The sequence below is a fragment of the Antechinus flavipes genome, chromosome 5 (genome assembly GCF_016432865.1).
Source record: "Antechinus flavipes isolate AdamAnt ecotype Samford, QLD, Australia chromosome 5, AdamAnt_v2, whole genome shotgun sequence".
NCBI lineage: Eukaryota > Metazoa > Chordata > Mammalia > Dasyuromorphia > Dasyuridae > Antechinus > Antechinus flavipes.
Window position 1 is genome coordinate 221,713,337 of NC_067402.1, and position 14,018 is coordinate 221,727,354.

The following is a 14,018-nucleotide window of genomic DNA, read 5'->3' on the forward strand; positions in this document are numbered from 1 at the left end:
CATGGGTGGAACCAAATAAGATAAAACTTAATAGACAGAAATGGAAGATCGCACAGTAATAGGTTTACATACAGGATGGGAAAAACACGACAGATTCTGAGAATTCCATGAATTGCCCACTCAAGATGGGTCATGAGTGTGATGCTATAGCCAAAAGTACACCTTCACTCTTAGGCTTCATTATTCAAATTATTGGATCCAGTTTTAAATATATCACAGCTTAGAAAGAATATTGATAAGCTGGATCCAGTATGGAAGAGCATCAGCTTTGTACAAGAATAATGGAGGGCAATGGACTAAGATTCAAGAGATTTAAATTTGAATTCTGGTTCTTCCACTAAATAGTATATAGTCTTGGGCAAAATGAGAACCATCCCTATGTTTCCATTTCCCATCTCATGGAGTAGACGATCAGAAGTAGTGTTTTGGCTTGGAGTTTGAAGGACCTGGATTCCTAATCTGCTTTGGATAATTACTGTGACAGAAACTTAACTCCTTAAAACTTCAATTTCCTCATTTATAAAATTAGGTCATCATCTAATGTCTCTTCCAACTCTCAATGTATGATCCTATAACTCAGAGTTTCTATCCAGTTCTTATCATTTGTGAAGTTATGTCCAAAAGCAAGTAAGTTGGTGAAGTGACTCAGAATTGTGAGAGTGTTCAAAGTCTGTTGAAAAAACTAAAAATTTTTACTTGGAGAAAAGACCTAGAGGCACAAGAGGAGATTTGAAAGCCTGTCAAGTGGAAGAGGGAATGTACTTGTCCAATTAGGCAAAAGAATTGGGATCAATGGGTAAAATTTGCCAAGAGGCATATTTGGCTCAATCTCAGGAAAATCTTCTAGATAGTTAGAGATGTCCACAAGCAGAATGGGCTGCCTCAAGGAAGAGTTGGTTCACCATCACCAGATAGTGACAAAGGGATAATGTACAGGAACAACTAGAAGATCTCTCTCCTGAGCAGTTTGCTTTCATTTTTTAAAGCTTTTTTTATTTTGAAAATATATGTATAGATAGTTTTCAACATTCACCCTTGCAAAACCTTGTGTTCCAAATTTTTTCTCCCTTCCTTCCTCCAACATCCTCCCTTAGATAGCAAGTAATGCAATATATGTTAAACATGTGCAATTCATATATATATATATTTCCACAATTATCATGCTGAACAAGAAAAATCAGATCAAAAGGAGAAAAAATAGAAAGAAAACAGAAAGCAAGCTAACAAGAACCAAAAAAAAGTGAAAATACTGTGTTGTGATCTACACTCATTCCACACAGTCCTCTCTCTGGATGCAGATAACTCCCTCATCACCAGCCCATTGGAACTGGCCTGAATCATCTCGCTGTTGAAAAGGGCCATGCCCATCAGAACTGATCATCGAATAATCTTGTCATTGCTGTGCACAATGTTCTTTTGGTTCTGCTCGCTTCACTCAGCTCAGTTCATGTAAGTCTCTCCAAGCCTTTCTGAAGTGATCTGAGTAGTTTACTTTTACCAAAGAATTATTCTGTCTGTCTATCTGTCTGTGTCTCTCTCTCTCTGCCTCTCTCTCTGTCTCTGTCTTTTTCTCTTTCTCTGTCTTTTTCTTTGTCTGTCTTTTTCACTGCTTCTTTCCCTCCCCCATCCTCTCTATTTCTTTGTCTCTACTCTCTTTCTGTCACTCTCTCTTTCTCCTCCTCCTTCTCCTCCTTTTCCTCTGCTTCTTTGTCTTTCTATCTCTCTCTCTTTGTCTCTGTATGTCTCTTTTTCTCCCTCCCTCTCTTTCTCTCTCTCCCTCCTTCTCTCTCTCCCTCTCTCTCTTTCTCTCTCTCTCTCTGTCTCTGTCTCTCTCTCTCTGTCTATCTATCTCTGTCTCTTTCTCTGTCTCTCTGTCTCTATCCCTCCTTTTCTCTCTTTCTCTCCCTGTCTCTCTCCCTCTTCTCTTTCTTTCTTTCTTTCCCTCTCTCTCTCTGCCTCTCTCTCTGTGTGTCTCTCTATCTGTCTCTGTCTGTCTCTATCTGTCTGTCTCTGTCTCTCTCTCTGTCTGTCTCTCTCTCTCTCTCTGTCTCTCTCTCTCTCTGTCTCTCTCTGTCTGTCTCTCTCTCTGCCTCTGTCTCTCTTTCTGTTTCTGTCTCTCTGTCTCTGTGTGCCTCTATCGCTATCTCTGTCCCTCTCTCTCTCTCTCTCTCTCTCTCACACCCACACACACACAGAATGACATCCATGCCCACACCTGGATTCATGGTCTTTAGCCAATGTGGTAGAGCAATTATTCTCCATATTGTTATGGCTTCTACTTGAAAGATTTATGGAGATAAGAGTTATACTACTCTCTCTCAGTACAACCATATCTGTACTCTGTCTCTCTCTCTCTGTTTTTGTCTCTTCTCTCTTTCTGTCACTCTCTCTTTTTCCTCCTCCTCCTCCTTTTCCTCTGCTTCTTTGTCTTTCTATCTCTCTCTCTTTGTCTCTGTCTGTCTCTTTTTCTCCCTCCCTCTCTTCCTCTCTCTCCCTCTTTCTCTCTCTCTTTTGTACTCTGTAAGCTATACTTTGCAAATATCTCTACCCCAAATATTCTTGCTCAGAGTAACAGTCCTATCCAATGGTCGGTCTTCCAGAAGGGACCCCTTGCCCTTTGTCCCTTGGCCCTTGGTCCTTGTCCTTTGCCCTCTGCTCGGATATCTAGAAGATTCAGATTAGATGGACTAAAAGGAGATGATATACAATGGGCAAAAGGCTTTATTTAGAGGCAGAAAACCTTGTTTCCAATCATGTCTCTGTCATATATAAGCTGTGTAACTTTGAGCAAGTCATGAACATTCTGTATTTTGATTTCTTCATCTATAAAAGGAGAGCATTGGATTTGGTGACTTCAAATGTCTTTTCTATTGGTAAATTGATAATCCCATGACCAAATTCATGGTTCTTAAACCATGTGAACTCACAGGGGGCATTGAAGGATATTTGAAATTTTAAAGTTCTGAGCAAACTACTTAGTAAATGGCAGTGTTGGGTATTTCTTTTGTTCTAAAGGCACTGAGAAAAATTTACAGAGATAGCAAGACACTAAGAATGAGAAAGTTTGGGAAACTGAACTCGGGACCATTCAATTATAAAATTGTATGACCTTTTCTAAGATATTGTCTACAATTGCGTAAGGTATTAGTTTTTTGAGTTAGCTAGTTAGAGAATGCTGGTGCTCACATTATCTTATTTGTTCCTTTCTAACAGACCAGAGAATCATTATTCCCTTCTTCATAGGAGACAATTTAGGCATAGAGCATCTCAATGGTAAAAATAGGATTAGAGCTCATCTCTTGACTTTTAGTTTGAAACACTATTTACTACATCTATGTTGACAATCCAAAAAAAAAGATTAAAAATAAATTTTTATTTTATTTTTTAAAAATGTATTTATACTTTTTTATATATTTCCATGTATTGGGAGAGAAAATTAGAACAAAAGGGGAAAATCACAATAAAAAAACTGAAGAAAAAAAAAGCAAAATAACAAATTTTAGTGGGAAGATTTCAGGTATTGTGAAAAGAAATTCTATAGTTCTAGGAGTACCTTTTCAGGACTCTTCAAATTATAGTATGTAAGCCATCATTTATTCAAAAGGTTGACTGTTGGGTTTCAATTTTGTCTTTTTGGAAGATGTAGGGAAGAGAAGTGTCCAGACTTGGGATCTGATTAATGTGAGGAACTCTACACATGGAAAATCCTTCCAGTGGTGGAGATCAATTATTTTTCCCAAACTAAAAATCTCCTGGAATATTAGAAGGTTTGACCAGTGCAAGGTCTCATAGTAAGTGTCTTTCAGAGTTAAGACTTGAAGCTACATTTTCCTGATCCCCAAGACTGACCCTGTTACCACTCTTTCCATATTTCCACTTTTAAAAGGAGAATACATTCTAGAATGGGACTCTGAAGACTTAGTTTATAGTCCCAACTCTGCCATTATCTAGTCGAGCAACTAGGAGGCAAGTCACAGAATAAAAAACTCATGGAATATCAGAACTAGAAGTGTCCTTCGAGACTCCCTATTTCAGCTTCTTCATTTTATAGCTGAAGTTAGTGAATCTCTCTAAGAAGCCTTTTTTTTCAGCATTATTACAAAAATTCAGTGAAATATTGTACAATATACCATTTTGCAAACTAATGTTTAATACAAATATAAGGTCAGCTACATCATAATTCTTATAGCCATCATAATTTTTATTATATAATCATTAACCATAATCAAAGAATTTTAACAAGGAGATACTTAGACAAAATTCATGTTGGAAGATTTGTAGAAAGAGAAATTAGTCTCATTCTTTCTCCCCAGTTCTCTTATTCCTTCTGGGGGAAAGCTGGCTCTCAATGGTATGGAATTGATTTTTTAATTTAAGAATTGTCTTATTTTTATAGTATTTCATTTTTCTAAATACATGCAAAGATAGTTTTCACTTTTGCAAACCTTGTGTTCCCAATTTTCTCCCTCTCTCTCCCACCTTCCCTTTGCAACAAGATAGCGAACAAATCAGTATAAGTTGAACATGTGCAATTCTTCTAAACATATTTCTATAGTCATCATGCTGCGCAAAAAATATCACATCAAAATGGAAAAAAATGAGAAAGAAAAAAAGCAAACAAATAACAACAACAATAAAAGGTGAAAATACTATCATATTTTGATCCACATTGAGTTTCTATAGTTCTCTCTCTGGATATGGATGGAACTTTCCATCACAAGTTATTGGAATTGAGTAATTGCAAGCTAAAGTGGGGTATGGCTAGGTGGTAAATGGGATGAGCTACTAGGAAGTAGAGGTTTCTTGGCTTGTCAGATAGATGTCATTATGGCTCCTCTTGCAGATCAGCCTCCCTGTAGCTGTGGAATGCTCTGAAGTCCCACTGCGAGTCATGGAGGGCTCTGTGCTCAGTCCCACATCCTGGGAAAAGCGGCGGGCGTGGCTGCAGAAGACCCACAACTGGCAGACACAGATCCTAGAAGAGGAGGCAGCAGCTGCCCTGCAAGATGTTCCAGTCCCTGAGCCTCCCAACCTGGATGATGTTTTCTTGGAAGGTGAGAAGTTAAGCATTCAAAAGGACTTGAAGCCATCAGAGTGGGCTCCTCTGGGAAAATAATGCTAGGGACAGCTGGACAGAGAATAGAGTATAAAGCCTTATTTTGACCACTGTCAGAGGGCTAAGAACAGGTGGGGATACTGGGGATACTGGGGATACTTTGTCCATAAAAGCTGGTAAATAGAAGTGTTTGGTGGATGAATGAATGTATGAATGTGTGAGTGAGTGAGTGAGTGAGAACAGATCAGAAGGAGAAGCAGACAATCAATGTTAAGGGATCTGGCAATGAGGAAGTACTATTAGGATACTAAAATATGAGAGCTCAGCCTTGCGAGTAATTAGTGCCCTAGAACTAATTTGATTTATTATAACTTGCCATGGAAAGAGCATTGTACTAGGAGTTGAAAGATCTGGATTCTTGGTTTTTTCCTCAACAATAGAATTTCTGTATGACTTTGGACAAGCACCTTTATTTCTTCAGAAATAAACATTGCCCTACTTCCCAAGGTAGTCACTTAGCTTACATTGGGAAAGTCATCCAACTAAACAAGAGAAATAATACTTTTATTGTATTGAATCTTTCAAAGAAAAGACAAGTCTAAGTACTAAAAGTACTATGTCACTAAGACTGAATTGTGTGGCTATTGATAATGAGGCAGGTAGAGGAAGGTGGGAAGATCAGACTGGGAAAGAATACTAGTTTACTTTGATTCTCTCACTGATTTAGTCTTACTGATTTCTGATTTCTTTAGAAAGTCCCACAAATAAGATTGAAGATTGGCTGCAGGACTGTGGGTAAGTACAGAAGCATGGCCTGTGGGAGGCAAGATAAAGTGAGAAAGAGATGAGTTCCCTAATTCCTACCTTAAACTTTCACTCTCTGAATTTGGAAAGAGACTGTAGGAGAGTGCTTAAGATTGAAAAGTGTATCCTACTTTTGATGCAAGACTTTAGGATTAGAACTAATGGATGGAATATGGGCCTAGAGTTTTGCAAGTTAAGATGTAAGTAAGGATTTGAGTTTGGGATTGGGATGTAGGTTGGCAGAAAGGATTAGAATTGGGAACTGAATGGCTAAGTGGCCCTGATTTGGGATTTACAATTTTCTTATTTATTATTCTGGGGATTTGTGGGCTAAAGTAAAGGGAGACAGAAATCTAAATAATTTTTCCTAAAGAATAATTCAGCTGTGCATGGAACAAGAATATTGGATGAGAAAATAAAAATTAGAGGAAGACTTTTTTTCTAGAATTAGTATTTCTGGGGAAGCTAGGAGGAGAACTAGATGGAGTGCTCAAGCTAAATATTTGAAATCTTAGGCACAGTAAACAGACATAGAAATAAATATATAGACATAGATATAGATATAGGCATAAAGTTAGAAAATATTTTTGGCATCTCCTTCTTCCATGGCATAGGACAAAGAAAATTAGATTTGGGTTTTGCTCTACATTGAACATTTTATCTCTCTGAGTTTTAATTTCCTCTTCTGCATAAATGAGTAGGCTGACCTAAATGATATGCTTTATAAGATCACTTCAAAATCTAAATCTCATCACCTTAAATTACTATAGATTAGATTGTGCTTCATGTTTTTCTTTGTAGCAAGGAAAGCTTCTGTTGTGGACGGGATATATATAAAGAAATACTGTTATAAAAAACAAAAGCATCAATAAAACATACAAATGAAAATTTCTTAAAGTACAAAAGAGAGACTTATATTAAGGTCAAAGTGATGGACTGGATGCTATAATTAAGCTTCATTTAAGAGTACAAAGTCTACACATTCTGAAACCATTTCTTTAATACCTCATGCCAGAAAACAGGCAGGCAAATAGCACTGTGGATAAAGTGCCAATCCTGGAGTCAGGAAAACTTGAATTCAAATCCAGCTTCAAACACTAGCTGTGACCCTGTACAAATTATTTAACCTGTTTGTCTCAATTTCCACATCTATAAAATGAGTTTAAGAAAGAAACGACAAATCACTTTAGTATCTTTGCCAAGAAAAGCCTAAATGGAGTCATAGAGAGTCAGACACAAGTAAAATGACTAAACAACAACAATAACAACCATCAGGAGATACTTTTGTGCCTGTGATTAATCTTTTTTTATGATTCACATTTCTCTTATTATTTTTTTTAATTAAAGCTTTTTATTTTTCAAAACATATGCATGGACAATTCTTCAACATTAGCCCTTGCAAAACCCTGTGTTCCAATTTCTCCCTCCTCTCTCCATGCCCTCCCCTAGATGGCAAGTAGTCCAATCTATGTTAAACATGGTAGAAATATATGTTAAATCCAATATATGCATACATATTTATACAATTATCGTGCCACACAACAAAAAAAGAGAAACAAAATAAAATGCAAGCAACAGCAACAAAAAGAGTAAAAATGCTATGTTATGAACCACACTCAGTTCCCATAGTCCTCTCTCTGGGTATAGATGGCTCTCTTCATCACTGAACAAGTGGAACTGGTTTGAATCATCTCATTGTTGAAGAGAGTCACATCCATCAGAATTGATGATCACATATGATCATTATGAACATCGTAATGTTGTTGCCATGTATAATGATCTGGTCCTGCTCATTTCACTTAGCATCAGTTCACGTAGGTCTCTCCAGGCCTCTCTGAAATCATCCTGTTGGTCATTTCTTAGAGAACAATAATATTCCATAACATTCGTATACCATAACTTATTCAGCCATTCTCCAATTGATGGGCAGCCACTCAGTTTCCAGTTTCTTACCATTACACAAAAAGCTATCACAAACATTTTTGCACATGTCGGTCCTTTTCCCTCCTTTAAGATCTCTTGGGGATACAAGCCCAGTAGAAACATTGCTGGATCAAAGGGTATGCACAGTTTGATAACTTTTTGAGCATAGTTCCAAATTGCTCTCCAGAATGGTTGGATCCATTCATGGTTTCACCAACAATGTATTAGTATCCCAGTTTTCCCATATCCCCTCCAACATTTATCATTATCTTTTCCTGTCATCTTAGCCAATCTGAGAAGTGTGTAGTTCTCTTAATTTGAATTTCTCTGATCAATAGTGATTTAGAGCACCTTTTCATATGAGTAGAAATAGTTTCAATTTATTCATCTATAAATTGTCTGTTCATATCCTTTGATCATTTATCAATTGGAGAATGGCTTTAATTCTTATAAATTTGAGTCAATTCTCTATATATTTTAGAAATAAGGCCTTTATGGCAGCCCTGTTTGTAGTGGCTAGAAACTGGAAACTGAATGGATGCCCATCAATTGGAGAATGGCTGGGTAAACTGTGGTATATGAATGTTATGGAATATTATTGTTCTGTAAGAAATGACCAGCAGGATGAATACAGAGAGGACTGGCAAGACTTACATGAACTTATGCTGAGTGAAATGAGCAGAACCAGGAGATCATTATACACTTCGACAACGATATTGTATGAGGATGTAATCTGATGGAAGTGGATTTCTTTGACAAAGAGACCTAACTGAGTTTCAATGGATAAATGATGGACAGAAGCAGCAGCTACACCCAAAGAAAGAACACTGGGAAACGAATGTGAACTATCTGTATTTTTGTTTTTCTTTCCGGGTTGTTTTTACCTTCTGAATCCAATTCTCCCTGTGCAACAAGAGAACTGTTCAGTTCTGCAAACATATATTGTATCTAGGATATACTGCAACATATCTAACATATATAGGACAGCTTGCCATCTAGGGGAGAGGGTGGAAGGAGGGAGCGGAAAAATCGGAACAGAGACGAGTGCAAGGGTTCTGTCAATATAAAGTTATTATTAAATAAAATAAAATAAAATATTTAAAAAAAGAAATAAGGCCTTTATCAGAACCTTTGAATGTAAAAATGTTTTCCCAATTTATTGCTTCCCTTCTAATCTTGTCTGTATTAGTTTTGTTTGTACAAAACCTTTTAACTTAATATAATCAAAAGTATTTATTTTGTGATCAATAATGATCTCCAGTTCTTCTTTGGTCATAAATTTCTTCCTCCTCCACAGATTTGAGAGGTAAACTATCCTATGTTCTTCTAATTTGTTTATAATATCATGCTTTATGTCTAGATCATGAACTCATTTCGACCTTATCTTGGTATATGGTATTAGATGTGGGTTGTGATTAGTATTAATCCAAATATTCTGCTTGCTATTTATGAGGGTCAGTGAGACAGAAGACCTGAAATCAAATCCCAATTCTGACAATTATTAGCAATGCCGCCATAGGCAAGGTGTTTTACTTATGTGTATCACATTTCCACATCTAATAAAATGGGACTGATAATACTTGCTCTACATATTCAGAGGATTTTTATGATTTGGAATTAGAAGGCAAAGTAACTATAATGAGTAAATTACTCAAGTCATAAATCCATGTGAAAATGTAAATTCTATCTAAAATACACAAAAATAAAATAATATATTGATTAAAACAAATAAGTTGGGAAGTTATGGCATGGTTAATACAAAACAATAGATCATCCAAAGGATATTTCCAGACTGATTTTAGAGTAGAACCTATGGATTTCTATGAGGTTCTAGATAACACAGTGGATAGAACATAAGATCTGAAGTCAGGAGACCTGAGTTCAAATCCAACCTCAGACATTTACTAGATGGGTGATCCTGGGCAAATAACTTACCCCCAATTACTTGGAGAGAAAGAAAGAAGAAAGCAAGTAAGGAAGAAAAAGAAAAAAAAAAAGTATAGTTCCTGTGGTATTCCTACAATGTAATCTATTTAGCTGGAGCTCATTTTAAAATCTTATGACAATCTTTGAGCACCTGCAACAGTAGAATTGTTGTAAATAAGAGATCATAGGATTACATAAGGATTTCTTTGAAGCAATAAGAAGCATATCATCCCTCCTACTCTCTTAGATTTAAAATTAGCCATGGGAAATCAACACTGCACATACTAGGGAGCTGGTTCTCTTTGTTAGTGTCAATATTTTCTCTCCAAGCCCCTTTATCTTTTCAATTGAACCCAATAAATTCTCATGTCAACATAAGAATATAGATATCCTACTGGTTTTAAAGTCAGAAGACCTGAATTTGAATAATACTATGATACTTCATAGAATCACAGTTTCAAAATTTAAAAAGACCTCTCAGACTATTTACTACTCTAACCCTACAACAAAATCAGAAACAACATCAAAAGTGTACTCAGCTTTTGCTTGAACATTTATAGTGATAGGGACCTGAAAATGTTCTGACAGAGCCCATTCCACTTTTAGGGAGCTCTAATAATTAAAACTTACTCCTATATCTTCTCCTTTGCTTTTCTCACCCACTTCTCTTTGCCTTCTGATCCTTATTCCAAATGACAGAACTTCAAATGTTTGAAGATAGCTATAGTGCTTTCTTTAGGCTAACCATCCCTAGTTCTTTCCACAAATATTTAGATTCTGAAGTCACTTGCTATCCCCATTGCTCTCCCATGGGATTTCTGCAACTTATCAATGCCCTTCCTAAAATGTGGCACAAGAATTAAACTGACATGAGCAGAGTATGATAGTACTCCCTTGTTCTGAATACCGTGCTACTCTTAATGTAGCCAAAGATTAGATTAGATTAAGTTTGGGGGGTTGGGAGTTTTAAGGGGATTTTTCTTGGCTTGCTATCTCACTTATTGTTGACTCATTTTGAGATTATAGTTTGCTAAAAGCCTCATTTATCTTTCAGATGAACTGATATCTAATCACACCTTCCCCATGTTGCCTGTATAGTTGATTATTTCATTTATTCTATTATAATCATATTAGATTCAGCTCAAAATTCTTGCCTATCTTTTCTCACATCAACTCTGTAATTTGATACAAAAGCTGCCTGTTCTAATAGTCATCATTGGCAAATTTTTTAAATGTGTCATCTAGGCCCTCATCTCTAGTGTTAATCAAAAATAAATATATGGAAAAAATAACTAAGGACAGATTCTTCAAAGGACCTTTCTCATTGTAATTTTAACTCATTACCAACCATTCTTTGAAGTAAATTATTCTTTTTTAAAAATTACTTCTTTTATTTTGAGCTCCCAGTTTACTCCCTCCCTCTCTCCAGCCTCTTCCCCACTCATTAAGAAGGCAAGCAATTTGATACCCATTATATATTTGAAATTGTGGAAAACATTTCCAAATTCACCACAATACAAAAAAAGAAATACCCATGAGCAAGAAAAATGAAAGTAGTGGGAGGGAGGGACAAAGTGGGAGAAATGCTTTAATCTGTATCAAAGTTTACCTCTCAGAGAGTGAATGGCACTTTGGAATTGTTGTAGATCATTGTGTTGCTCAGAATAGTCAAGTTTTCACAGTTAATTAGCATTACAATGCTTTTACTGTATACAATGTTCTCCTAGTTCTGCTCACTTTGCAGCAGTTCATATAAGTCTTCCCAAGTTCTGAAACCACCCTTTCTTATTTCTTACTACACAATAGTTTTCCATCACAATCAATACCTCAACTTGTTTAGCCATTCTCCAATTGATGGGCATCCCTTTAATTTCCATTTCTTTGCTACCACAAAAAGAGCTTATATAAATATTTCTGAACATATGAGTCCTTTTTCTTTTTCTTTGATCTCTTGAATATGGAGCTAGTAGTGGCACAATGAATCAAAGATATACTTACAAATTATTCTTCAGAATGGTTGGAACAGAATTCCACTAACAGTGTATTAGTGTACCCATTTTCCCACATTTACTCCAACTTTTGTCATTTTCCATTTCTGTTATATTACCCAAGATGATAAATGTAAAGTCATATCTCAGGGTTGCTTTAATTTTCATTTCTCTAATTCTTAGTGATTTGGGAGTATTTTTTTTTCATATGATTATTCTTAACTTTTATTCTTTCTTCTGAAAAAATGCCTATTCATATCTTTTCCTCATTTATCAAGTGGAGAATGCTACTTATTTTTATAAGTTTGATTCAATTCCACAATCATTTAAGAAGTGAGACCTTTGTCAGAGAAACTTACTATAAATGTTTTTTTCCCCTAGTCTTACTTTTAATTTCGGCTATATTGGTTTTGTTGGCATGTAACCAAAATTATCTCTTTACTTCCTATCTATGTTTTGGTTAGTCATAAACCGTTCCCTTATCTATAGATCTGATAGGCAACATTTTTCCATATAGAGCTAATCATTCAACTGGTTTTGAAACTACCTAATCATATAATTATATAATCATCTAGCCCATAGCTCACCACCCTTAAGGAAGCATGAAATGCTGTCAAAAGCTTTGTTGAAATCTAGTTAATCTATATCTCTAGTTTAACCTCAATCAAGAGTCAACTCAGTGGGAATATGAAGCAAACACTCCTTGCTGTTCCTTGCACAACATGAGAAACCTGACAGCTCCCTGACATGGGAAATCAGCCAATCAAGAAGCATTTATTAAATACTTATTATGAGCCAAGCAATATGCTAAGTGCAAGAAAGGCAAAAACACATCCTCAAAAAGCTCACATTCTAATAGGGAAGAACACACCCGATATAAAAAGAAGATTGAGAGAGGGATATGAACTGATTCATGAGTGAAGGCAACAAAACTTAAAGTAGAAGTGACAAAGGAGAGCATTACAATGATGAGCAATGGCCAATGTAAAGGTATGAAAAAGGGAAATTGAGTGTCATATGCTAGGAGCAGCAAAAAGGCCAGTGGAGAACTTGATCACAGTATTTATGGGAGTACGATAAAAACAAAAACAAAAACTTGGAAAGGCAGGAAGAATCCAGGAAATAATGAATGTTTGGTTTGTTTTTGTTTGTTTGTTTGTTTTTGAGTAAGGGTAGGATATGATACGGACAACCTGAATCTTTAGGACAATTACTTTGGCAGATGAATAGGGGGAGATTGGAAAGACTAAACAATGAAGAAGACTTAAAGAATGGAGAAGGCAAGAGATGAGCAGGATCTGAACTATAGTGGTGTCTGTGTAAGTGAAGAAAAGGGACATATAATGAGAGATGTGAAAGTTGAAATGACAAAATATAGTTTCTGTCAGAGAGAATTCTGAGGCTGCAAGCCTGAGCAATTGAGAAAATGATGGTATTGTGGACAATAATAGGGAAGTTGGGGTGAAGAGAGAATTTGCTGGAAAAGATGAATTTGATTTTGGATATTTTGCATTTAAGATTACTTTGGGACATCCAGTTAGGAATATCCAAAAGACACTTGGTGATACTGGTACTCAGGAGAGAGACTAGAGTTAGATACAAAGAATGAGAAGTTGGAGAAACCATCTGAATAGAAGCTCATTTTATTGTTGTTCAATAGTATTTTATTTTTCCAATTACAAGTAAAGATAATTTTCAACATTCAATTTTGTAAGATTTTTGAGTTCCAAATTTTCTTTTCTTCTCCTCCCTTACCTCCCCTCTCCTCAAGATAGCAAACAATCTGATAAAGTTTATATATTTACATTTTAAGTGTATTTCCATATTAGTCATGTTATGAAAGAAAACTCAGAGCAAAAGGGGAAAAAACACAAAAAAGAGCAAATGAATTTTTTTAAAGGTGAAAATGGTATGCATCAATCCACATTCTATCTCATAATTCTCCCTCTGGTTGCAAATAGCGTTTTCCATTCCAGGTCTCTTGAAATTGTTTTGGATCAATTTATTGCTGAAAAGAGTTGAGTCTACCACAATGGATCATCACATAATTTTTCTGTTACTGTTTACAATGTTCTCCTGATTCTGCTTACTTCATTTAGCACATGAGTGGCCATCTAGCTCCCAGGAAAATTCTATGATCATTATGATAAAGTAGCACAAACCTCAGTTTTCTGTATTTCAGATTCTCCGAGGAAGGGTTTCCTGAAGAGCTCAATCTGTCCATCTATGGTGGTGAGCACTAAATCTATTTGCTTCCTTGTTCTCTTTGTTAATTCTGACTAATTTTTTTTTAAAAAACTATGTATTTTCTGGCAAATATA

General features: G+C 35.9%; 1 protein-coding gene across 1 annotated transcript in view; it reads left to right on the top strand.

The window, feature by feature from the left end:
- Positions 1–14,018, top strand: part of TESPA1 (thymocyte expressed, positive selection associated 1) — a 47,386-nt gene that overhangs the window by 17,814 nt on the left and 15,554 nt on the right. Inside the window, 3 exon segments of the mRNA XM_051963604.1 lie at positions 4,844–5,054; positions 5,809–5,851; positions 13,880–13,929. Of these exon segments, the coding sequence (XP_051819564.1) occupies positions 4,892–5,054; positions 5,809–5,851; positions 13,880–13,929 (256 nt within the window). The 5' untranslated portion in view covers positions 4,844–4,891.